Here is a 26,909-nt window from a genome sequence, read left to right on the forward strand (position 1 = left end):
GGGGGAGGGAGAGAGTGGGTGTTGGAGGAGGAGGAGGGGGGAGGGAGAGAGTGGGTGTTGGAGGAGGAGGGGGGGAGGGAGAGAGTGGGTGTTGGAGGAGGGGGGAGGGAGAGAGTGGGTGTTGGAGGAGGGGGGGAGGGAGAGAGTGGGCGCGCGCGTGTTGGAGGAGGGGGGGAGGGAGAGAGTGGGTGTTGGAGGAGGGGGGGAGGGAGAGAGTGGGTGTTGGGGGAGGGGGGGAGGGAGAGAGTGGGTGTCGGAGGAGGAGGAGGGAGAGAGTGGGTGTTGGAGGAGGAGGGGGGGAGGGAGAGAGTGGGTGTTGGAGGAGGAGGAGGGGGGAGGGAGAGAGTGGGTGTTGGAGGAGGGGGGGAGGGAGAGAGTGGGTGTTGGAGGATGGGGGGAGGGAGAGAGTCACACAGTCACTCAGTAATGGCCCCTTTTTTCTCTGTCCCCCTCTCTCTCAGCCTGTCTAAGGCCTGCATCCTCCATTTGAACGGCTCCCGTGTGGAATCCCTGGACTATGAAAGATGGAGGCGCCTGACCACCCCCGAGGGCCCTGAGAGAAGCCCGGAGTTCTTCACCAAGTGGCGGGTCTACCGTCAGCTCGCGCGACATTGGACGGAGTACGCGGAGGTGAGGCAGCGAGCGGGTGGGGCCTGGTGCTGCGGTGTGGGAGTTGGAGGGTGGCTAACTCGGCGCTAGGCCGGAATTGAAGCCTGTGGCCTGTGCCTCGCTCCTCATTCAGGGCGGCCTAACTCCCTAGTAGGCCCGAGATCAAGCCTGCCTGTTGTCCCACACGCGGGGGTGGCCTCTGGCCTAACTTCTTGGGCCCAAATTGACGCCTTTGAGTCACTCAGTAGGCCTGAATTGAAGCCTGCATGTCGCTCCATGTGCAGGGTGAGCTGTGGGCCTAAGTCCCTAGTAGGCCCAAATTTAAGCCTGTGTGTCACTCCTCATGCAGGGTGGGGTAGAGCCTAGCTCTCTCGTAGGCCTGAACCGAAGCCTGCACCCTGTGTATTGCTCCTTGTGGGAGTGTGGCCTAACTCCCTAGTAGGCCCAATTTGAAGCCTGCAGGTCGCTCCTCATTTGGGTCGAGCCTGAGCCTGGTAGGCCTGAATTGAAGCCTGTAGCCTGTGTGGCAGCCCTCATTCAGGGTGGGTTGGGGCCTGGCTCCCTTGTAGGCCCCACTGAAGCCTGCAACCTATGTATCTCTATTTATGTGGGCTGGCGCCTAACTCCTTAGGCCTGGATTGAAGCCTGCTTCCTGTGTGTTGCTACTCATGGGGTGGGGCCTAACTCCTGAGGCCCGGATTGAAGGCTGTGTGCTGCTCCTTCCTGCTGCTTCTGACATGCAGTGTAGGACGGGGAGCTGAATTCCTTAGTAGGCCCGGAGTGAAGCCTGCCCCCTGTGTGTTGCTGCTCACGTCGGAATGGGGGGCCTGACTGCATTGTAGGCCCAGATTGTAGCCTGAGACCTGTGTGTTACCCTGTCAGTGCCCCTCAAGGCTCAGGCTTCAAACTGGGCCTACTAAGGAATTAGGCCCCACTCCGTCCCTGTGAGTAGTGATACACAGGGAGTAGGCTTCAAACTGGGCCTACTACTCCATCCCTGTGAGTAGTGATACACAGGGAGTAGGCTTCAATCTGGGCCTACTAAGGAATTAGGCCCCACTCTGTCCCTGTGAGTAGTGATACACGGGGAGTAGGCTTCAAACTGGGCCTACTACTCCATCCCTGTGAGTAGTGATACACAGGGAGTAGGCTTCAATCTGGGCCTACTAAGGAATTAGGCTCCACTCCATCCCTGTGAGTAGTGATACACAGGGAAGAGGCTTCAATCTGGGCCTACTAAGGAATTAGGCCCCACTCCGTCCCTGTGAGTAGTGATACACGGGGAGTAGGCTTCAAACTGGGCCTACTACTCCATCCCTGTGAGTAGTGATACACAGGGAGTAGGCTTCAATCTGGGCCTACTAAGGAATTAGGCCCCACTCTGTCCCTGTGAGTAGTGATACACGGGGAGTAGGCTTCAATCTGGGCCTACTAAGGGATTAGGCCCCACTCCATCCCTGTGAGTAGTGATACACAGGGGGTAGGCTTCAAACTGGGCCTACTACTCCATCCCTGTGAGTAGTGATACACAGGGAGTAGGCTTCAAACTGGGCCTACTAAGGAATTAGGCCCCACTCCATCCCTGTGAGTAGTGATACACAGGGAGTAGGCTTCAAACTGGGCCTACTAAGGAATTAGGCCCCACTCCATCCTTTCTGATGGATGGGGAGGGGGAGACGGAGGTCGAGGGTTAATGGCGAGGAGGAGGGGGGGAAGAGAACGAACGGAAATGGGATAGTGGTAGGTGGAGGGGATGAATGGCTGCTTTGTGTCCCGAATTTGCGCGCGCTTGACGTGGGTTTCTTTTGCTAATCTGCGTGTGCCTCTGTCCCTCCCCCTCGCCTCCCCTCAGCCCCTCGCCTCGGAGATCGAAGAATCCTATAAGCGCGGAGACAAGCGTTTCCGTTTTGTGTTGGACGTCACCGAGTTTGTCATCAACTGGGTGTCCCTGAGCGAGACCGATCTGACCAATGGCGGGTATCGCAAAATCTGTCGGCGCCCCATGTTCCGCTCGCCCCTGGAAATGGTTCCCTACCTGAGGTGGGTCCCTACCGAGGGTGGGCCTAACCGAGGGGATAGGGAGACGGGAACTGTGCTCCGAGTGTGGGCCTAACCGAGGGGGATAGGGAGACGGGAACTGTGCTCCGAGTGTGGGTCTAACCGAGGGGTTAGGGAGACGGGAACTGTGCTCCGAGTGTGGGTCTAACCGAGGGGGATAGGGAGACGGGAACTGTGCTCCGAGTGTGGGTCTAACCGAGGGGATAGGGAGACTGGAACTGTGCTCCGAGTGTGGGTCTGACCGAGGGGGATAGGGAGACGGGAACTGTGCTCCGAGTGTGGGTCTAATCGAGGGGATAGGGAGACGGGAACTGTGCTCCGAGTGTGGGCCTAACCGAGGGGGATAGGGAGACGGGAACTGTGCTCCGAGTGTGGGTCTAACCGAGGGGGATAGGGAGACGGGAACTGTGCTCCGAGTGTGGGTCTAACCGAGGGGGATAGGGAGACGGGAACTGTGCTCCGAGTGTGGGTCTGACCGAGGGGGATAGGGAGACGGGAACTGTGCTCCGAGTGTGGGTCTAACCGAGGGGATAGGGAGACGGGAACTGTGCTCCGAGTGTGGGTCTAACCGAGGGGGATAGGGAGACGGGAACTGTGCTCCGAGTGTGGGTCTAACCGAGGGGGATAGGGAGACGGGAACTGTGCTCCGAGTGTGGGTCTAACCGAGGGGGATAGGGAGACGGGAACTGTGCTCCGAGTGTGGGTCTGACCGAGGGGGATAGGGAGATGGGAACTGTGCTCCGAGTGTGTGTCTAACCGAGGGGGATAGGGAGACGGGAACTGTGCTCCGAGTGTGGGTCTGACCGAGGGGTTAGGGAGACGGGAACTGTGCTCCGAGTGTGGGTCTGACCGAGGGGTTAGGGAGACGGGAACTGTGCTCCGAGTGTGGGTCTGACCGAGGGGATAGGGAGACGGGAACTGTGCTCCGAGTGTGGGTCTGACCGAGGGGTTAGGGAGACGGGAACTGTGCTCCGAGTGTGGGTCTGACCGAGGGGATAGGGAGACGGGAACTGTGCTCCGAGTGTGGGTCTAACCGAGGGGATAGGGAGACGGGAACTGTGCTCCGAGTGTGGGCCTAACCGAGGGGGATAGGGAGACGGGAACTGTGCACGGTGCTCTGAATGTGGGTCTGACCGAGGGGATAGGGAGACGGGAACTGTGCTCCGAGTGTGGGTCTAACCGAGGGGATAGGGAGACGGGAACTGTGCTCCGAGTGTGGGTCTAACCGAGGGGATAGGGAGACGGGAACTGTGCTCCGAGTGTGGGTCTGACCGAGGGGATAGGGAGACGGGAACTGTGCTCCGAGTGTGGGTCTAACCGAGGGGATAGGGAGACGGGAACTGTGCTCCGAGTGTGGGTCTGACCGAGGGGGATAGGGAGACGGGAACTGTGCTCCGAGTGTGGGTCTGACCGAGGGGATAGGGAGACGGGAACTGTGCTCCGAGTGTGGGTCTGACCGAGGGGGATAGGGAGACGGGAACTGTGCTCCGAGTGTGGGTCTGACCGAGGGGGATAGGGAGACGGGAACTGTGCTCCGAGTGTGGGTCTGACCGAGGGGGATAGGGAGACGGGAACTGTGCTCCGAGTGTGGGTCTGACCGAGGGGGATAGGGAGACGGGAACTGTGCTCCGAGTGTGGGTCTAACCGAGGGGATAGGGAGACGGGAACTGTGCACGGTGCTCCGAGTGTGGGTCTAACCGAGGGGATAGGGAGACGGGAACTGTGCTCCGAGTGTGGGTCTAACCGAGGGGGATAGGGAGACGGGAACTGTGCTCCGAGTGTGGGTCTAACCGAGGGGGATAGGGAGACGGGAACTGTGCTCCGAGTGTGGGTCTAACCGAGGGGATAGGGAGACGGGAACTGTGCACGGTGCTCCGAGTGTGGGTCTAACCGAGGGGATAGGGAGACGGGAACTGTGCACGGTGCTCCGAGTGTGGGTCTAACCGAGGGGATAGGGAGACGGGAACTGTGCTCCGAGTGTGGGTCTAACCGAGGGGGATAGGGAGACGGGAACTGTGCTCCGAGTGTGGGCCTAATCGAGGGGGATAGGGAGACGGGAACTGTGCTCCGAGTGTGGGTCTAACCGAGGGGGATAGGGAGACGGGAACTGTGCTCCGAGTGTGGGTCTAACCGAGGGGGACAGGGAGATGGGAACTGTGCTCCGAGTGTGGGTCTAATCGAGGGGGATAGGGAGACGGGAACTGTGCTCCGAGTGTGGGTCTAACCGAGGGGATAGGGAGACGGGAACTGTGCTCCGAGTGTGGGTCTAACCGAGGGGATAGGGAGACGGGAACTGTGCTCCGAGTGTGGGTCTAACCGAGGGGGATAGGGGGACGGGAACTGTGCTCCGAGTGTGGGTCTAACCGAGGGGGATAGGGAGACGGGAACTGTGCTCCGAGTGTGGGTCTAACCGAGGGGATAGGGAGACAGGAACTGTGCTCCAAGTGTGGGTCTAACCGACGTACCTAATGGTGAATCTCTCTCTCTCCAGGACTCTCCCCTCCGCCGACTTCCCTCGGGAGCCCCTCCACCACACGGCTAGCCCCGGGGGGGACGCTGCCGCCCCAGGGGTCGAGTTGCCTGCCTCGTGGGCGGCCTATCCCCAGAGCCAGGGGGTGGCGTGGGTCCCCCTCTCGCTGACGGACGCGGAGTACCAGATGGTGTACTGGACGTTTCACCAGACCATCTCCGAGTCCAAGTTTATCATCGTCAACATCTACCGAATCCAGAACACGGCCCTCTGGGAAAAATACGCCAAGTGAGCAGGAATTTCCGACTGAGGGGGTGGGGGTTGTGGGGGGCGGGGGGGGGTAGTCCTGCCTTCAGAGGGGGCGAAGGGGAGGATGGTTGAAGCCCCTGGCTCCCATTCCCACCCCTGCTACTCCCTTAGATTCTGCAACCCTTAACCTCCTGGGCGCAGGCCTCGATTGCGGCCTAGCTGGGCCTGGGAGTTGGCGTGGGCCTCGATTGCGGCCTTGCTGGGGCTGGGAGTCAGTGCAGGTCGATTATGGCCTAGCTGGGGCTGAGTGTTGGCGCAGGCCTCGATTGCGGCCTAGCTGGACCTGGGAGTTGGCGCAGGCCTCGATTGTGGCCTAGCTGGGCCAGGGAGTTGACGCAGGCCTCGATTGTGGCCTAGCTGGACCTGGGAGTTGGCGCAGGCCTCGATTGTGGCCTAGCTGGGCCAGGGAGTTGACGCAGGCCTCGATTGTGGCCTAGCTGGACCTGGGAGTTGGCGCAGGCCTCGATTGCGGCCTAGCTGGGCCAGGGAGTTGACGCAGGCCTCGATTGTGGCCTAGCTGGACCTGGGAGTTGGCGCAGGCCTCGATTGTGGCCTTGCTGGGGCTGGGAGTTGGCGCGGGCCTCGACCGCGGCCTAGCTGGGGCTGGGAGTTGGTGTGGGCCTCGACTGCGGCCTAGCTGGGGCTGGGAGTCGGTGTGGGCCTCGATTGTGGCCTAGCTGGGGCTGGAAGTCAGTGCGGGCCTCGATTGCGGCCTAACTGGGGCTGGGAGTCAACGCGGGCCTCGGTCGCGGCCTAGCTGGGCGTGGGAGTCGGCGAAGGCCTCGATTGCGGCCTAGCTGGGCCTGGGAGTTGGTGCAGGTTGATTGCGGCCTAGCTGGACCTGGGAGCCGGCGCAGGTCGATTGCGGGCTAGCTGGGCCTGGGAGTTGGCGTGGGCCTCGACTGCGGCCTAGCTGGGCCTGGGAGTTGGCGCAGGCCTCGATTGTGGGCTAGCTGGGCCTGGGAGCCGGCGCAGGTTGATTGCGGGCTAGCTGGGCCTGGGAGTTGGCGCAGGCCTCGATTGCAGCCTAGCTGGGGCTGGGAGTTGGTGCGGGCCTCGATTGCGGCCTAGCTGGGGCTGGGAGTTGGTGCGGGCCTCGATTGCGGCCTAGCTGGGGCTGAGTGTTGGTGCAGGTCGATTGCGGCCTAGCTGGGCCTGGGAATCGGCACGGGCCTCAATTGTGGCCTAGCTGGGGCTGGGAGTTGGCGCGGGCCTCGATTGCGGCCTAGTCAGGGGATTTACAGGATGGGAGCAGGCCCACGTCTGTGTGGAGTCTGCACATTCTCCCCGTGTCTGCGTGGGTTTCCTCCGGGTGCTCTGGTTTCCTCCCTCAGTCTGAAAGACGTGCTGGTTTGGGTGCATTGGGCCGTGCTAAGTTCTCCCTCAGTGTAACCCCGAATAGGGGCCCTACCATTAACTGAGTAAAGTCCTGCCCCTGGTTCCATCGACCAAAATGCATCACCTCGCATTTATCTAAATTAAACTGCATCTGCCATTCGCCAGCCCACTGGCCCAATTGATCAAGATCCCATTGCAATCGGAGATAACTTTCTTCACTGTCCACTCTGCCACCAATCTTGGGGTCATCTGCAAACTTACTAACCATGTCTCCTATACTCTCATCAAAATTGTTAATATCGTTGACAGATAACAGAGGATTGAATGTAGAATGCTACAGAACAAGAGGCGGCCATTTGGCCCATTGACTCTGCACCAACCACAGTCCCACCCAGTCCCTATCCCCATAACCCCATGCATTTACCCCACTAATCTGCCCTGACACTAAGGGACAATTTAGCATGGCCAATTCCCCCTAATCTACACATCTTTGGACACTAAGGGGCAATTTAGCACGGCCAATCCACCCTAACCTGTACATCTTTGGACACTAAGGGACAATTTAGCATGGCCAATCCACCCTAACCTACACATCTTTGGACAGTAAGGGGCAATTTAGCATGGCCAATCCACCCTAACCTACACATCTTTGGACCCTAAGGGACAATTTAGCACGGCCAATCCACCCTAACCTACACATCTTTGGACACTAAGGGACAATTTAGCATGGCCAATCCACCCTAACCTACACATCTTTGGACACGAAGGGACAATTTAATATTAATGAAATTTAAGATCTCAGGCCTCCGGTCTGATGGGGAAATGGGGAGTTGCCTTTGGAATGTGGGCGGTACATAGAAACCCCTTCGCATCGCCAGGCAAGGCCCAGGCTTCATTTGGGGCCTACCTGCCGGGGTTTAAAGGTTGTAATGGGCGTGAGGGAGGAATGGGGTTGGCGTGCGGTCGAACGGTCACTGATTTTTCTCTCTCTTCGCCCCCCCCCCCCCCCCCCCCCCACCCACCACCGAAGATGCCGTGCCCACCTCTACGAGAGGCTGTGGGAGGAGTGCCCCTCGGGATGCTGTGACCGTCACCTCTTCCACGGGACGTCTGCGGAGTCGGCAAGCTCCATCTGCCTACGCAACTTTGACCCGGGGCTGAGCGGCCGCAATGGCTCCGCCTACGGTCGCGGGAGCTGCTTTGCCACCACGGCGGGTTACTCCCACGGCTTCGCCCTGCCCGCCGGCCCCCGCCAGGCCCCCCTCCGCCACATGTTCCTGGCCAAGGTGCTGACGGGCCGCAGCGCCCTGGGCTGCCGTGACGCCCCCGCGCCGCCGCCCCTGGCCCCCGCCTGGCCGGCCGGAGGCCGCTTTGACTCCTGCGTCAACTCCCTGGACCACCCCACCATCTACGTCCTCTTCGACAGCGCCCAGTGCTACCCCTACTGGCTGATCCAGTACCAGGCTGTCGACTCCATCACCTTCGAGTGACCCTCGGCCTGTCGGGGCTGCGGTGGGATTGGGGGGGTGGCGGGCACTGACTTGGCAAACCCAAATGGCCACCGTTTCCCCCAGAGGCGAACAAAATGGCCACCTCCTCTTGGCAAACAAAATGGCCGCCTCCCCTTTGGCGAACCAAAATGGCTGCCTCCCCTTGGCAAATCCCTCGGTCCATGCCGATGTAGAGGCCTGAGGCCTACTTCAACTGTCATCTTCCACCCTTGCAAGGCTGGCTCTTGTGTGACCAATACTGCGAGGCCTGAGGCCTACGTGAACTCTGACCTTCCATCTTGTCCTAAGGGCAACCAGTTGATTTCTACAGATTCTCTGGATTATTTAATATATTTGAGATTTAAATTTATATATTTTAAATGTTTTGATACGTGACGACTGAACTATTTATACAATAAAGGCTATTTTTCTCCAATTTCCACCCTGTTTCCTCAGGTACGGAGGGGAGCTGTGCTCGGTGCTCCGAGTGTGGGTCTAACCGAGGGGATAGGGAGACCTGAACGGTGCTCCGAGTGTGGGTCTAACCGAGGGGGATAGGGAGACAGGAACTGTGCTCCGAGTGTGGGTCTAACCGAGGGGGATAGGGAGACGGGAACTGTGCACGGTGCTCCGAGTGTGGGTCTGACCGAGGGGGATAGGGAGACGGGAACTGTGCTCCGAGTGTGGGCCTAACCGAGGGGATAGGGAGACGGGAACTGAGCTCCGAGTGTGGGTCTGACCGAGGGGGATAGGGAGACGGGAACTGTGCTCCGAGTGTGGGTCTGACCGAGGGGGATAGGGAGACGGGAACTGTGCTCCGAGTGTGGGTCTAACCGAGGGGATAGGGAGACGGGAACTGTGCTCCGAGTGTGGGTCTAACCGAGGGGATAGGGAGACGGGAACTGTGCTCCGAGTGTGGGTCTAACCGAGGGGGATAGGGAGACGGGAACTGTGCTCCGAGTGTGGGTCTAACCGAGGGGGATAGGGAGACGGGAACTGTGCTCCGAGTGTGGGTCTAACCGAGGGGATAGGGAGACGGGAACTGTGCTCCGAGTGTGGGTCTAACCGAGGGGGATAGGGAGACGGGAACTGTGCTCCGAGTGTGGGTCTAACCGAGGGGGATAGGGAGACGGGAACTGTGCTTGGTGCTCCGAGTGTGGGCCTAACCGAGGGGGATAGGGAGACGGGGAACTGTGCTCCGAGTGTGGGTCTAACCGAGGGGATAGGGAGACAAGAACTGTGCTCCGAGTGTGGGTCTGACCGAGGGGATAGGGAGACGGGAACTGTGCTCCGAGTGTGGGTCTGACCGAGGGGACAGGGAGACGGGAACTGTGCTCCGAGTGTGTGTCTGACCGAGGGGATAGGGAGACGGGAACTGTGCTCCGAGTGTGGGTCTAACCGAGGGGGATAGGGAGACGGGAACTGTGCTCCGAGTGTGATCCAGACATGGTGTGACCATCGCTGAATCCTCTCCCCTAATATTGACATTCTGAGGGTTAACATTGGCCAGAGACTGAACTGGGTCCCAGACATGGCCCAATGCACCCGAACCAGCACATCTTTGTACTGTGGGAGGAAACCGGAGCACCCGGAGGAAACCCATGCAGACATGGGGAGAATGTGCAGACTCCGCACAGACAGTGACCCAAGGCTGGGGAATCGAACCCGGGTCCCTGGCGCTGTGAGACAGCAGTGCTAACCCACTGTGTCACCGTGCCCCCCCCCCGGGAATCGAACCCGGGTCCCTGGCGCTGTGAGGCAGCAGTGCTAACCCACTGTGTCACCGTGCCCCCCCCCCGGGAATCGAACCCGGGTCCCTGGCGCTGTGAGGCAGCAGTGCTAACCCACTGTGTCACCGTGTCCCCCCCCCGGGAATCGAACATAAGAACATAAGAACATAAGAAATAGGAGCAGGAGTAGGCCATCTAGCCCTTCGAGCCTGCCCCGCCATTCAATAAGATCATGGCTGATCTGTCGTGGCTCAGTTCCACATTCCCGCCCTCTCCCCATAACCCTTAATCCCCTCTCTTATCAAAAACCCATCAACCCGCTTCTTAAAAATATTTAGCGAGGCAGCCTCCACCACTTCAACGGGCAGAGAATTCCAGAGATTCACCACCCTTTGAGTGAAGAAGTTCCTCCTCAACTCCGTTCTAAACCGCCCCCCCTTTATCTTGAGGCTGTGCCCCCTAGTCCTAGAACCCGGGTCCCTGGCGCTGTGAGACAGCAGTGCTAACCCACTGTGTCACCGTGACCCCCCCCCGGGAATCGAACCCGGGTCCCTGGCGCTGTGAGACAGCAGTGCTAACCCACTGTGTCACCGTGCCCCCCCCGGGAATCGAACCCGGGTCCCTGGCGCTGTGAGACAGCAGTGCTAACCCACTGTGTCACCGTGCCCCCCCCGGGAATCGAACCCGGGTCCCTGGCGCTGTGAGACAGCAGTGCTAACCCACTGTGTCACCATGCCCCCCCCCCGGGGAATCGAACCCGGGTCCCTGGCGCTGTGAGACAGCAGTGCTAACCCACCGTGCCACTTCCCTTTGCAATTACAGAGAGCGCTGAAGCCTCGTGGCCATTCTGCCCGTCCCTGTTTGAACAGTTTACTATGGTTAGGGACTGAGACCTTCCCTTAGATCCCCCCCCGGCCCAGCCCCCATCCCCTTGGGCTCCTGGTGGGTTCCATTCAATGGCCCGAGCCGCTATACCGCCGATGGGCGCTAGATGGCGGACGAGCGCTGCGGGCTGGTGGCGGTCGATATGTGGAGTGGACGGACAATGTGGTGGATATGTGGAGTGGGCGGACAGTGTGGTGGATATGTGGAGTGGACGGACAATGTGGTGGATATGTGGAGTGGACGGACAATGTGGTGGATATGTGGAGTGGGTGGACAGTGTGGTGGATATGTGGGGTGGACGGACAGTGTGGTGGATATGTGGAGTGGGCGGACAGTGTGGTGGATATGTGGGGTGGGTGGACAGTGTGGTGGATATGTGGGGTGGGCGGACAGTGTGGTGGATATGTGGGGTGGGTGGACAGTGTGGTGGATATGTGGAGTGGGTGGACAGTGTGGTGGATATGTGGAGTGGATGGACAGTGTGGTGGATATGTGGGGTGGGTGGACAGTGTGGTGGATATGTGGGGTGGGTGGACAATGTGGTGGATATGTGGGGTGGGTGGACAGTGTGGTGGATATGTGGGGTGGGTGGACAATGTGGTGGATATGTGGGGTGGGTGGACAGTGTGGTGGATATGTGGAGTGGATGGACAGTGTGGTGGATATGTGGGGTGGATGGACAGTGTGGTGGATATGTGGGGTGGGTGGACAGTGTGGTGGATATGTGGGGTGGGTGGACAATGTGGTGGATATGTGGGGTGGGTGGACAGTGTGGTGGATATGTGGAGTGGATGGACAGTGTGGTGGATATGTGGGGTGGATGGACAGTGTGGTGGATATGTGGGGTGGATGGACAGTGTGGTGGATATGTGGAGTGGGTGGACAGTGTGGTGGATATGTGGAGTGGACGGACAGTGTGGTGGATATGTGGAGTGGATGGACAGTGTGGTGGATATGTGGGGTGGGTGGACAGTGTGGTGGATATGTGGGGTGGGCGGACAGTGTGGTGGATATGTGGGGTGGGTGGACAGTGTGGTGGATATGTGGGGTGGGTGGACAGTGTGGTGGATATGTGGGGTGGGTGGACAGTGTGGTGGATATGTGGAGTGGGTGGACAGTGTGGTGGATATGTGGGGTGGGTGGACAGTGTGGTGGATATGTGGAGTGGGCGGACAGTGTGGTGGATATGTGGGGTGGGCGGACAGTGTGGTGGATATGTGGGGTGGGTGGACAGTGTGGTGGATATGTGGGGTGGGCGGTCAGTGTGGTGGATATGTGGGGTGGGCGGTCAGTGTGGTGGATATGTGGGGTGAGCGGTCAGTGTGGTGGATATGTGGGGTGGGTGGACAGTGTGGTGGATATGTGGGGTGGATGGACAGTGTGGTGGATATGTGGGGTGGATGGACAGTGTGGTGGATATGTGGGGTGGGCGGTCAGTGTGGTGGATAACCTACACATCCCTGGACACTAAGGGGCAATTTCTTACCGTGGCAAATCAACCTAACCCCGCACGTCTTTGGACTGTGGGAGGAAACCCACGCAGACACGAGGAGAATGTGCAAAGTCCGCACAGACAGTGACCCGAGGCCGGGAATCGAACCCTGGAGCAGCGCTAACCCACTGTGCTACCGCGCGCGACCCCATATATTGCGGCAGGCATCACTGAAACGTTCTCACAAAATTCCAGGACGGCATAGAATTTGACACAAAATATTCCTCAAAAAAAAATGCAGAAGGGAGAAATGGGGATTATCGAAAATACTGTCAGTGCGTGACCAAGGTATTTTCTTAGAGCAGAATAACATTTAACCTTTTTTGGTTTACTCTCTGGGATGTTACATAAGAAATAGGAGCAGGAGTAGGCCATCTGGCCCTTCGAGCCTGCCCCACCATTCAATAAGATCATGGCTGATCTGTCGTGGCTCAGTTCCACATTCCCACCCTCTCCCCATAACCCTTAATCCCCTCTCTTATCAAAAACCCATCAACCCGCGTCTTAAAAATATTTAGCGAGGCAGCCTCCACCACTTCAACGGGCAGAGAATTCCAGAGATTCACCACCCTTTGAGTGAAGAAGTTCCTCCTCAACTCCGTTCTAAACCGCCCCCCTTTTATCTTGAGGCTGTGCCCCCTAGTCCTATTGTCTTTTTTGAGCGGGAAGAGTCTCTCCACCTCTATCCTATCCATCCCATTCATCATCTTATACGTCTCAATGAGATCTCCTCTCATTCTTCTAAACTCTAATGAGTACAAGCCCAGTTTATTCAGCCTCTCCTCATAGCTCAACCTCCTCAACTCCGGTATCAGCCTAGTAAACCTCCTCTGCACTCCCTCCAAGGCCAAAATATCCTTGCGTAAGTGCGGCGCCCAAAACTGCACACAGTACTCCAGCTGCGGCCTCACCAATGCCCTATACAGTTGCAGCAAGACCTCCCTACTTTTATATTCAATCCCCCCTCGCTATAAAGGCCAGCATCCCATTCGCCTTCCTGACCACCTGCTGCACCTGCAAGCTGGGTTTTTGCGACTCATGCACAAAGACGCCCAGGTCCCTCTGCACCGTCGCCTGCTGCAGTTTTTCGCCCCGTAAGTAATAATCCTTCCTACCATTCTTCCTACCAAAGTGGACCACCTCACACTTGCCAACATTAAATTCCATTTGCCATTTCCTGGCCCATTCGCCCAGCCTATCTAGATCCTTCTGCAGACTCTCCACACCCTCCGCACAATTTGCCATTCCCCCAATCTTGGTGTCATCAGCAAATTTCGACACCCTACACTCGGTTCCCTCCTCCAGATCATCTATATAAATGGTAAATAGCTGAGGCCCCAGCAAGGAATGAGTTAAAGAAAGGGGTTAGGAGAGCTAGGAGGGGGCATGAGAAGGTAAAAAGAAAACCCCAAGGCTTTTTACTCTTAAGCGAGAAATGAAAGAATGACCAGGGTGAGGTTAGGGCCAGTCAAGGATAGTAGTGGGAACTTGGACACGGAGTCAGAAGAGATAGGTGAGGCGTTGAATGAATGAGAACAAAGAACAACACAGCACGGGAAACAGGCCCTTCGGCCCAACGAGCCCACGCCGCCATTTTAACATTGTGAGTCCCCTCTTGCACCCACGACCCTTGCCTACGCTATTGGCATTCCGCATTGGAAACCAGATTGAGAGGAGTCTAATTTAGGGACAATTTGTTACACCAATCAGCCTAAGAGCACGTTTCTGGGATGTGGGAGGAAACCGGTGCGCCCGGAGAAAACCCACGCAAGCACGGGGAGAATGCGCAAACTCCCCACAGACACCGGCCCAAATCCATGTGTCTGCACAGCAAACGGTGATAGTCACTGAGCTGTCGTCTTGCCCGTCAGATGGTCCAGTTTAAGGGTACACTAATGACGTGAAGCACTCGGCTAATCTTGAAACATCCAAGAGCAGCCCTCGCACAACCCATCGCGTGTAGGCCCCTTGTTGGACAACAAGGCGGACCGAATCCCCTGTGGTGGTCTTTCTTGATTTTCAGAAGGCGTTTGACAAGGTGCCTCGCAAGAGGTTATTGCAGAAGGTCGAGGGACATGGAGTTGGGGGTAGGGTGTTAGCGTGGATAGAGGATTGGTTGTCAAACAGGAGGCAGAGAGTGGGGGTCAATGGGTGCTATTCGGATTGGCGGATGGTGACTAGTGGAGTGCCCCAGGGGTCGGTGCTGGGGCCTCAGCTACTTACCATTTATATAGATGATCTGGAGGAGGGAACCGAGTGTAGGGTGTCGAAATTTGCTGATGACACCAAGATTGGGGGAACGGCAAATTGTGCGGAGGGTGTGGAGAGTCTGCAGAAGGATCTAGATAGGCTGGGCGAATGGGCCAGGAAATGGCAAATGGAATTTAATGTTGGCAAGTGCGAGGTGGTCCACTTTGGTAGGAATAATGGTAGGAAGGACTATTACTTACGGGGCGAAAAACTGCAGCAGGCGACGGTGCAGAGGGACCTCGGGGTCCTTGTGCATGAGTCGCAAAAACCCAGCTTGCAGGTGCAGCAGGTGGTCAGGAAGGCGAATGGGATGCTGGCCTTCATAGCGAGGGGGATTGAATATAAAAGTAGGGAGGTCTTGCTGCAGCTGTATAGGGCATTGGTGAGGCCGCAGCTGGAGTACTGTGTGCAGTTTTGGGCGCCGCACTTACGCAAGGATATTTTGGCCTTGGAGGGAGTGCAGAGGAGGTTTACTAGGCTGATACCGGAGTTGAGGGGATTGAGCTATGAGGAGAGGCTGAATAAACTAGGCTTGTACTCGTTAGAGTTTAGAAGAATGAGGGGAGATCTCATTGAGACATATAAGATGATGAATGGGATGGATAGGATAGAGGTGGAGAGACTCTTCCCGCTCAGAAAGGACAGTAGGACTAGGGGGCACAGCCTCAAGATAAAGGGGGGGCGGTTTAGAACGGAGTTGAGGAGGAACTTCTTCACTCAAAGGGTGGTGAATCTCTGGAATTCTCTGCCCGTTGAAGTGGTGGAGGCTGCCTCGCTAAATATTTTTAAGACGCGGGTTGATGGGTTTTTGATAAGAGAGGGGATTAAGGGTTATGGGGAGAGGGCGGGAATGTGGAACTGAGCCACGGCAGATCAGCCATGATCTTATTGAATGGCGGGGCAGGCTCGAAGGGCCAGATGGCCGACTCCTGCTCCTATTTCTTATGTTCTTATGTTCTATCTTTAAGTCAACACCAGACCCAGGTATGAGCAGAGGGAAATCCCAGAGGTTGGGATCTGGAGGTCCTTTTGGATACTCCACAGCAAGGTGCGCTCGCTACACACGGGGGCAGGAGCTCGGCTGCACTCGCCCCGCCCGGGGAGCATCAGTCTGGAATCCAGATTGCCAATACTCTGAGTCGCCTTCCATTGCCCACAAGCCTGTCTCCTTCACCAGCACTGCATCAGCTCGTGATGACACTGAATCATTTGGAGAGTTTGCCAGTCTCTGTAAGGCAGATTAGAGCCTGGACATAGAACATAGAACATAGAACATTACAGCGCAGAACAGGCCCTTCGGCCCACGATGTTGCGCCGACCAGCTTTTAAAAAAAAAACAACACTGACCCACTAATCTAAACCAATCCCATTTCGTCCATAAACCTATCCACGGATCTCTTAAACGCCCCCAAACTAGGCGCATTTACAACCGCAGCAGGCAGGGCATTCCAGTCCCTCACCACCCTCTGGGTAAAGAACCTACCCCTGACATCAGTCCTATAACTACCCCCCCTTAATTTAAAGCTGTGCCCCCTCGTGCTAGCTTTCTCCATCCGAGGAAAAAGGCTATCACTATCCACCCTGTCTAAACCTCTAATCATCTTATATGTTTCAATAAGGTCCCCTCTTAGCCGCCTTCTTTCTAACGAAAACAACCCCAAATCCCTCAGTCTCTCCTCATAGGACCTCCCCTCCATACCAGGCAACATCCTGGTAAACCTCCTCTGCACCCTCTCCAAAGCCTCCACATCCTTCCTGTAATGTGGGGACCAGAACTGCACACAATACTCCAAGTGCGGCCGCACCAGAGTTGTGTACAGTTGCAACATGACGCTGCGACTCCTAAATTCAATCCCCCTACCAATAAACGCCAAGACACCGTATGCCTTCTTAACAACCTTATCTACTTGATTCCCAACCTTCAGGGATCTATGTACACATACACCTAGATCCCTCTGTTCATCCACACTATTCAAAGTCCTCCCGTTAGCCCTATACTCAACACATCTGTTATTCCTACCGAAATGAATTACCTCACACTTCTCCGCATTAAACTCCATCCGCCACCTCTCGGCCCAGCTCTGCAACCTGTCTAAGTCACCCTGCAAACTATGACACCCTTCCTCACAATCTACCACACCTCCGACTTTGGTGTCATCAGCAAACTTACTAATCCACCCAACTATACCCTCATCCAGATCATTAATAAAAATTACAAACAGCAGTGGCCCCAAAACAGATCCCTGAGGCACACCGCTCGTAACCGAAAGATAGAAAGATCAATCTACAGTATTTGATGCGACACGGAGGATTCCAATGATGACCCTGTGAAGAAATGCACCCTGGACCTAGGTAAGAAAGACTAGCAGCGTTGAGGATGGGACTGTTGAGGGTCTCGAGTGTTGTTCTGCCCCCCCCCCAAGGTGACATCCAATATTAATGGAACTACATAATGGCCACCTTGGAGTATCAGAGATGTAAATGCAGGCCAGGGGCTACGTCTGCTGGCCAGCCTTGAGTCAGTCATTACGGACTTGGGGAAGCAGTGTGACTTGTGCTAAGAAAATCAAAAACGTCCTCCCTCAGCCTCTCTATACCCATGGGAATGATCTGGCAGGCCATGGGTACAAGTAGATAGGAACGTTGTAGGGCCCTTTATGGGTTCCATGTTTTTAATCATGGTACATACACACTTCAGACGGTTGGAGATGCACTGCACGAGTTCCGCGACTTATCCCAGTCTACAATCAATATATTGCGATCAAGCTGTTGTACGCATGGGACAGCAGAAGCCCTGGTTTCCAGTAATAGTATGGCCATTACCAGCAGCGATTTTCAGAATGTTAGCTCTCTAATCGTGCCCAAATCACCCGACCCAGCCCGCTGTCAAACAGATTGGCAGAACGGGGGTGCAAACCTTCAGAAATGGCATGAGGGAAACAATTGATAAGAACATAAGAAATAGGAGCAGGAGTAGGCCATCTAGCCCTTCGAGCCTGCCCCGCCATTCAATAAGATCATGGCTGATCTGAAGTGGAACAGTTCCACATTCCCGCCCTCTCCCCATAACCCTTAATCCCCTCTCCTATCAAGAACCCATCAACCCGCTTCTTAAAAATATTTAGCGAGGCAGCCTCCACCACTTCAACGGGCAGAGAATTCCAGAGATTCACCACCCTTTGAGTGAAGAAGTTCCTCCTCAACTCCGTTCTAAACCGCCCCTCCCCTTTATCTTGAGGCTGTGCCCCCTAGTCCTACTGTCCTTTCTGAGCGGGAAGAGTCTCTCCACCTCTATCCTATCCATCCCATTCATCATCTTATACGTCTCAATGAGATCTCCCCTCATTCTTCTAAACTCTAACGAGTACAAGCCTAGTTTATTCAGCCTCTCCTCATAGCTCAACCCCCTCAACTCCGGTATCAGCCTAGTAAACCTCCTCTGCACTCCCTCCAGGGCCAAAATATCCTTGCGCAGGTGCGGCGCCCAAAACTGCACACAGTACTCCAGCTGCGGCCTCACCAATGCCCTATACAGCTGCAGCAAGACCTCCCTACTTTTATATTCAATCCCCCTCGCTATGAAGGCCAGCATCCCATTCGCCTTCCTGACCACCTGCTGCACCTGCAAGCTGGGTTTTTGCGACTCATGCACAAGGACCCTGAGGTCCCTCTGCACCGTCGCCTGCTGCAGTTTTTCGCCACGTAAGTAATAATCCTTCCTACCATTCTTCCTACCAAAGTGGACCACCTCGCACTTGCCAACATTAAATTCCATTTGCCATTTCCTGGCCCATTCGCCCAGCCTATCTAGATCCTTCTGCAGACTCTCCACACCCTCCGTGCAATTTGCCTTTCCCCCAATCTTGGCAGCCATGAAGAGCAAACGGGCACGATATTTGTTTGACTGCAGGACCACACCACATATAACAAATGGAGTTGCCTCTGTGGACCTGTTAACGGGATGGCAGCTTCATATCAGACAGAGACTACTGTTTCCAACCCTGGCAGGGAGGGTGCAGACCCAGCGAGAAAATCAGAAGAGAAATAAAGATTCTGCAAGGACAGAAAGAACATTTGAAACCGGTTTCCTTCTCATTCTCGGTCTTTATCATTCACTCTGCGTCTCGTTATTCTTCATAGAAAGTCACTGAGCTCGTGGAGAAGGGAAACCGGGCGGACAGCTCCAAACTTCTCCTCAATCTGGTGATGGGAAAAGGATCTCGGGCTCGAAGGGTGATGCGGGAATCCGTTGTGAGAATGCGTCACGGAGTCCCAAAGCCGAACAAAATATTGAAAGAAATACAGGAACGTGGTACGGTAAAATCACAGTGAATTCAATTTCACATTTAAACACTGTCGATATCACTGTAATATTACACAGAGCTGTTTTCATGGAAGTTCATTTATTTAAAGAGGTGCTGATTCGTTTGATTACATGGGCATCGCACGTGGTTTATCTGAATTACCCAGTAACCTGAAAGGTAAGAGAGGAAATGGAAATGGCCTTCATAGCGAGGGGGATTGAATATAAAAGTAGGGAGGTCTTACTGCAGCTGTATAGGGCATTGGTGAGGCCGCAGCTGGAGTACTGTGTGCAGTTTTGGGCGCCGCACTTACGCAAGGATATTTTGGCCTTGGGGGGAGTGCAGAGGAGGTTTACTAGGCTGATACCGGAGTTGAGGGGGTTGAGCTATGAGGAGAGGCTGAATAAACTAGGCTTGTACTCGTTAGAGTTTAGAAGAATGAGGGGAGATCTCATTGAGACATATAAGATGATGAATGGGATGGATAGGATAGAGGTGGAGAGACTCTTCCCGCTCAGAAAGGACAGTAGGACTAGGGGGCACAGCCTCAAGATAAAGGGGGGGGCGGTTTAGAACGGAGTTGAGGAGGAACTTCTTCACTCAAAGGGTGGTGAATCTCTGGAATTCTCTGCCCGTTGAAGTGGTGGAGGCTGCCTCGCTAAATATTTTTAAGACGCGGGTTGATGGGTTTTTGATAAGCGAGGGGATTAAGGGTTATGGGGAGAGGGCGGGAAAGTGGAACTGAGCCACGACAGATCAGCCATGATCTTATTGAATGGCGGGGCAGGCTCGAGGGGCTAGATGGCCTACTCCTGCTCCTATTTCTTATGTTCTTATGAGATTATAAGTCTTTCACTTCTGAGAATCTGAAGGATTGGAATCCTATTTCTAAGAGATTGTGAAAATCTGGGATAGTGAAAATTAAAGACTGTGGAAATTGGGTAGAGCAAGATTCAGTTTTGTCCTTAATACTCAACCATACACAGCTTCAAATTACAAATCATATCATCTGTCATTTTTTTCCAAAAATGTGTGACCATTGCATCTTTTCACTTAATCCAGCTGTTAATTGCTATTAATTCTGAAGTCTTATAGTCACCTGGCCGAAACCCGGTACTGCGTGTATCTCAGTACAGAGTTCCTGTGTGCCTGGGTGTTCTAACTAACAGAAAGCAAAGAGTGGGGGTAAATGGGTGTCTTTCTGATTGGTGGTCAGTGACTAGTGGTGTGCCTCAGGGATCAGTGCAGGGACTGCGATTGTTTACGATTGACACGGACGGTTTGAAATTGGAGACCAAGTGTAGTGTATCAAAATTGGCAGATGACACTAAGATGAGTAGCAGAGCAAAGTGTGCAGAGGGCGCTGAAGTCTACAAAGAGATACTGATAGTCTGTGAGTGGGCGAGTGTCTGGCAGATGGAGTACAATGTTGGTAAATCTGAGGTCATCCATTTTGGTACGAGTAACAGCAAAATGGATGATTATTTGAATGATAAAAAATTGCAGCATGCTGCTGTGCAGAGGGACCTGGGTGTCCTTGTGCAGGAATCTCAAGGAGTTTGTTTGTAGGTGCAGCAGCTAATTAAGAAGGCAAATGGAATTTTGTCCTTCATTGATAAATGGATAGAGTTTGAAAACAGCGAGGTTATGTTGCAGCTGTATAAGGTGCTGGTGAGGCCATGCCTGGAGTTACTGTGTACAGGTTTGGTTTCCTTACTTAAGAAAGGATATATTGGCACTGGAGGGGGTGCAGAGGAGATTCATAAGGTTGATTCCAGAGTTGAGGGGTTTGGCTTTTGAGGAGAAAGTAAGTGGACTGTTGTCGAAATTTGCTGATGACACCAAAATTGGTGGAAAGGCAAATTGTGCGGAGGGTGTGGAGAGTCTACAGAAGGATCTAGATAGGCTGGGCGAATGGGCCAGGAAATGGCAAATGGAATTTAATGTTGGCAAGTGCGAGGTGGTCTGTGACTTGCCTGGGTTTGCAAAACCTCACTCACTGTGCTGTCTGGAGACAATACACATCTCTTTAACCTGTGATCAGTGCTCCTTCCACTCACATTGTCCGTCACTTCAGGTCTTGAACAGCAGGTTAGTTGTAAGGATTCGCATTCTAATCAGTAATCTGTAAACTGTCTGTGCTTTATATGCTCTGTCTGAGGCCAGAACTCTCCATTCACCTGACGAAGAGGGAAGCCTTGAAAGCTTGTGAGTCTATTATCAAATAAATAGGTTGGACTAAAACCTGTTGTTGTCAGACTTTTTACTCTGTCTGGGATTGTCCCCAATAAAAAGTCTGACAACACCAGGTTTTAGTCCAACCTATTTATTTGATAATATACTCACAAGCTTTCGAGGGACACCCTCTTCGTCAGGTGAATGGAGAGTTCTGGCCTCAGACAGAGCATATAAAGCACAGACAGTTTAGAGATTACTGATTAGAATGCGAATCCTTACACCTAACCTGCTGTTCAAGACCTGAAGTGACGGACAATGTGAGTGGAAGGAGCACTGATCACAGGTTAAAGAGATGTGTATTGTCTCCAGACAGTACAGTAAGTGAGGTTTTGCAAACCCAGGCAAGTCACGACGGTTACAGATAGTGCGACATGAACCCAAGATCCCTGTTGAGACCGTCCTCATATGTGCGGAACTTGGCTATCAGTCTCTGTTCAGCGACTGTGTCCCCAATGGCAGTGAATCCACAGCGAGTCGCTGCTTCATCACAATCTGCCCGGCTCCACCCACACTGCCTGTCAATCACTCTGCTGGAGCGGGTTCCTATTGGCTGTGGTCACTTGACGGACAGCAGAATCCACCCATGGAGAGTGGGGCTGCCGTGAGGTCCCGCCCACTCAGCGAAACCGGCTCGCGGTCGGGGGGTGGGTGGCGGCCGTTGAACGGTTTTTCGCGCGCGGGGCGTCTGACGTCTACGCCGCCCCATCACGGCACGTGATCGGGAGCTGACCAATCGGCGTGCAGGAAAGCAAGCGGCCGGAGACACCGTGAGGTCCCGCCCACTCAGCGAAACCGGCTCGCGATCAGGTGGGCCGGCCATTAAACGGTGTCTGCGCGCGGGGTGTCTGACGTCCGCGGCCGCCGCCCCCCCCAACCCACACACCGCACGTGATCGGGAGCTGACCAATAGGCGAGCAGGAAAGCAGCGGCCGTCAGCCACCGGCCGGAGTGCGCCTGCGCGGAGTCGACTCCGAGAGGGTTGTGTGCCGGCGCGGTGTCGTTTGTCAGCGCAGCGATTTGTGAATAACGGTAAGGAATTAACGGCCGAGAAAAAGTTTCAGCTTTCGATATTCAGCTCCAGGATTAAAATGGTGATTTACTGTGTAAATACAGCGTGTCTCTGTATAATATTAACAGAGCCGGGGGGATGGTCAGTTACACTGTGAGGCGGCACGGTGGGGTCTCAGTGGTTGGTGCTGCGCTGTTATAGTGTCCGGGAGGCCCTGGCTTCAATTGGCGGCCTTGGGCTCAGTGTCAACTTGGTGAAGGACGCACTTTGGTCCGCCCGAATCTTGTTGACCTTCCAGCAGAAAAAACTGTCCTCGACCGAGTGTTGCACACTGGCACATTCCAAGGCCCAGGACTACGTGCTGAGGGACGCGCTGAAGCTTGGGGCAGCTGCCGCAAAGGCACAGTGGGGAAAGGCCACACTGTAAGGCCTTTTAACAGAGGCAGACCGAGGGCCTGGGAACTGCAGAATACCCTCAACCTGCGGAGCTGTGTGCCAATATGAGCACTAATGACACACAGTAATTAATTGAGGCATGTAGAAAGGTTTAGGTATTGAAATGTAATCATTGTAATCAGAACAAATCTGTAAATATTGAGGCATGGATATACTTTTTTAAGTTTTGAAATGTTTGTACATTGTAGTTTGTACAGATCTGTAAAAGTGTTTTGACTCCACGTTGTGTTTGCTGCTCAAAGCCCTGTATATTTGAAATAGATTAATCGAGTTTTTTTTATGAATAAAGTATATTTTTGGTTTAAAAAAAAGTCAGTGTGGAGTCTGTGGAGCAGAGAACGGAGAAAAACGTTCCCAACGCTGCCCTCATCCTGATGGCTACCTTTGTGTGCGGCTGCGTCAAGCTGTGCGTAGATTCTCGGCACACTAACAGCAAGTGCCACTTTGTTTTGAGGTTCTACCTGTCCCCAGTGTTGCGGAGGATGGGTCTGGCCACATTGCTGCGGAACGCTCCGAGTAGTTGGACTGTACCGCAGCACCTGTCCTTCGTGGAGGAATTTTTTCCGGAAACACTCCTTTGACCGCACGGCGATTAAGCAGTGGTCAGTGCGTGACGTCCTTGGGGCCCTGAGAGAAAAGGAGACGGCGGATCCTGTCGGAAGGTTCCCTGAGCGGACTGTCAGTGTCATCTGGCAGAACGCCTCATCACCAGAACTGACAAACAAGCACCAAGATCTGGCTTGGCTGGTGGTGAGAAGGGCACTCCCTGTCAGATCCTTCATGCACGCTCAAGGTCTCAACGTCACCGCACGCTGCCCTCGAAGTGGCTGCGGGGCGGATGAGACGGTTGCACACCTCCTTGTGGAATGTGCCTTTGCAAAGAAGGTCTGGAGTGAGATGCAGTGGTATTTGTCGAGGTTTGTCCCCAACAGCTCGGTGACGCAGGACTCTGTGCTCTACGGGCTGTTTCCGGGGACGCACACCGAGACAAATATCAACCGCTGCTGGAAGGTCATCAACTCGGTGAAGGACGCACTTTGGTCCGCCCGAACCTTGCTGATCTTCCAGCTGAAAGAACTGTCCTCGACCGAGTGTTGCACACTGGCACATTCCAAGGCCCAGGACTCCGTGCTAAGGGACGGGCTGAAGCTTGGGGCAGCCGCCGCAAAGGCACAGTGGGGAAAGGCCACACTGTAAGGCCTTTTAACGGAGGCAGACCGAGGGCCTGGGAACTGCAGAATACCCTCAACCTGCGGAGCTGTGTGCCAATCTGAGCACTAACGGCACACAGTAATTAATTGAGGCATGTAGAAAGGTTTAGGTATTGAAATGTAATCATTGTAATCAGAATAAATCTGTAAATATTGAGGCATGGATATAGTTTTTTAAGTTTTGAAATGTAGTCTTTGTAATTTGTACAGATCTGTAAAAGTGTTTTGATTCCACGTTGTGTTTGCTATTCAAAGCCCTGTATATTTGAAATAGATTGATCGAGTTTTTTTTATGAATAAAGTATATTTTTGGTTAAAAAAAAGTCAGTGTGGCGACCCAGGCATCAAAGGGGTGACAATCCCAGGCAGCGGAGGCACGCAGGTCAAAGCCTCCCTGTACATGGATGACGTGGCTGTCTTCTGCTCGGACCCCTCGTCTGTCCGCAGGCTCCTCCAGGTCTGCGAGCAGTTCGAGCTGGCCTCGGGAGCCAAAGTCAACCAGGGTAAGAGCGAGGCCATGTTCTTTGGGAACTGGACCGACAAATCCTTTGTCCCCTTCACCGTCAGGGCAGATTACCTGAAGGTGCTGGGGATATGGTTTGGAGCGGCAGGGGCTTGCGTCAAAAACTGGGAGGAGCACATCGCCAAAGCCAGGCAGAAACTGGGCTTGTGGGAGCAACGCTCGCTCTCCATAACAGGGAAAAACCTGGTGATCCGGTGCGAGATACTGTCCAGGTTATTGTACGTGGCGCAGGTGTGGCCTATCCCCAAATCCTGCGCTGCAGCAGTGACGCGGGCCATCTTCAAGTTTATCTGGAGATCAAAGATGGATCGCGTCCGGAGGGAAGCGATGTACAAATCTCCAGAGAACGGAGGGAAAGACGTTCCCGACGCCGCCCTCATCCTGATGGCTACCTTTGTGTGCGGCTGCATCAAGCTGTGCGTAGATCCTAGGCACACTAACAGCAAGTGCCACTTTGTTTTGAGGCTCTACCTGTCCCCAGTGTTGCGGAGGATGGGTCTGGCCACACTGCCGCGGAATGCTCCGAGTAGTTGGACCATCCCGCAGCACCTGTCCTTCGTGGAGGAATTTTTTCCGGAAACGCTCCTTTGACCGCACGGCGATTAAGCAGTGGTCAGCGCGTGACGTCCTTGGGGCCCTGAGAGAAAAGGAGACGGCGGATCCTGTCGGATGGTTCCCTGAGCGGACTGTCAGTGTCATCTGGCAGAACGCCTCATCACCAGAACTGACTGACAGGCACCAAGATCTGGCTTGGCTGGTGGTGAGAAGGGCACTCCCTGTCAGATCCTTCATGCACGCTCGAGGTCTCAACATCACCGCACGCTGCCCTCGAAGTGGCTGCGGGGCGGATGAGACGGTCGCACACCTCCTTGTGGAATGTGCCTTTGCAAAGAAGGTCTGGAGCGAGATGCAGTGGTATTTGTCGAGGTTTGTCCCCAACAGCTCGGTGACACAGGACTCTGTGCTCTACGGGCTGTTTCCGGGGACGCACACCGAGACAAATATCAACTGCTGCTGGAAGGTCATCAACTCGGTGAAGGACGCACTTTGGTCCGCCCGAATCTTGCTGACCTTCCAGCAGAAAGAACTGTCCTCGACCGAGTGTTGCACACTGGCACATTCCAAGGCCCAGGACTCCGTGCTAAGGGACGGGCTGAAGCTTGGGGCAGCCGCCGCAAAGGCACAGTGGGGAAAGGCCACACTGTAAGGCCTTTTAACGGAGGCAGACCGAGGGCCCAGGAACTGCAGAATACCCTCGACCTGCGGAGCTGTGTGCCAATCTGAGCACTAACGGCACACAGTAATTAATTGAGGCATGTAGAAAGGTTTAGGTATTGAAATGTAATCATTGTAATCAGAACAAATCTGTAAATATTGAGGCATGGATATAGTTTTTTAAGTTTTGTAATGTAGTCACTGTAGTTTGTACAGATCTGTAAAAAAAAAAAAAATTTTGATTCCACGTTGTGTTTGCTATTCAAAGCCCTGTATATTTGAAATAGATTAATCGAGTTTTTTTTGTGAATAAAGTATATTTTTGGTTTAAAAAAAAAGTCTGTGTGGAGTCTGTACATTGTCCCCGTGTCTGCGGGGGGAGCCTTTCCTCACACTCTCCAAACATCAGCAGCATAGGGACACTGGGCAGGATCAGTTACTGCTCAGGGTCAGGGGGATTAGCAGGGTAAATACTGGGGTATTACCAAATGGCCGCCTCCTCCTGCCCCGAAGCAATTGGGTGATATAGTTTTGAAATGTTGTGACTGTAATTTTGTATAGAACTGTAAAGAGGTTTAATTCTGCGCTGTTTGCAATTCAAAGACATGTAGGTTTGCAATTTGAGGTTTTTATGAGTAAAATGTATATTTTTGGGCAAAAAATGGTGGTTCGGGAAAGGCCACACTGTAAGGCCTTTTAACGGTGGCAGACTGAGGGCCCGGGAACTGCAGAATACCCTCGACCTGCGCAACTGTGTGCCAATCTGAGCACTAACGGCACACAGTAATTTTTGAGGCATGTATATAGTTTTAAGGTTTGAAGTGTTATGACTGTAATTTGTATAGAACTGTAAAAAGGTTTAATTCTGCACTGTTTGCAGTTCAAAGACATTTAGATTTGCAATGATTTGAGATTTTTATGAATAAAGTACATTTTTTGTAAAAAAAGTTTTGGATGAGTCTATAGAAACCTTACAGTGCGGGAAGAGGCCATTTGGCCCATTGAGTCTGCACTGACCACAATCCCACCCTATATCCCTCCATATTTTACCCACTAATCCCTCTAACCTACACAGCTCAGGACCCTAAGGTGCAATATTTAGCATGGCCAATCAACTTTAACCCGCACATGTTTGGACTGTGGGAGGAAACCCACGCAGACACAAGGAGAATGTGCAAACTCCTCACAGACAGTGACCCGAGCGGGAATCGAACCTAGGTCCCTGGAGCTGTGAAGCAGCAGTGCTAACCCACTGTGCTACCGTGCCACCCATTTCTATATTTCATAGAAAGATCAATTATTACAATCTTGTGTGTATAAAC

At 54.2% G+C, this 26,909-nt stretch overlaps 1 protein-coding gene across 1 annotated transcript; it reads left to right on the forward strand.

Annotated features, from left to right (window-relative positions):
* Nucleotides 1-461: 461 nt before the first annotated feature.
* On the forward strand, nt 462-8,274 carry LOC145339647 (protein mono-ADP-ribosyltransferase TIPARP-like; the record flags this gene model as incomplete). The annotated part of the gene is made up of 4 exons (XM_080184162.1): nt 462-630; nt 2,462-2,649; nt 5,159-5,425; nt 7,815-8,274. Coding segments are annotated over 4 exons (1,084 nt in total), but the record flags the coding sequence as incomplete, so codon positions are not given.
* Between the last annotated feature and the right edge of the window lie 18,635 nt (nt 8,275-26,909).

Source organism: Carcharhinus amblyrhynchos, unplaced genomic scaffold (assembly GCF_965287045.1).
Source record: "Carcharhinus amblyrhynchos unplaced genomic scaffold, sCarAmb.v2.hapA scaffold_586, whole genome shotgun sequence".
Lineage (NCBI taxonomy): Eukaryota > Metazoa > Chordata > Chondrichthyes > Carcharhiniformes > Carcharhinidae > Carcharhinus > Carcharhinus amblyrhynchos.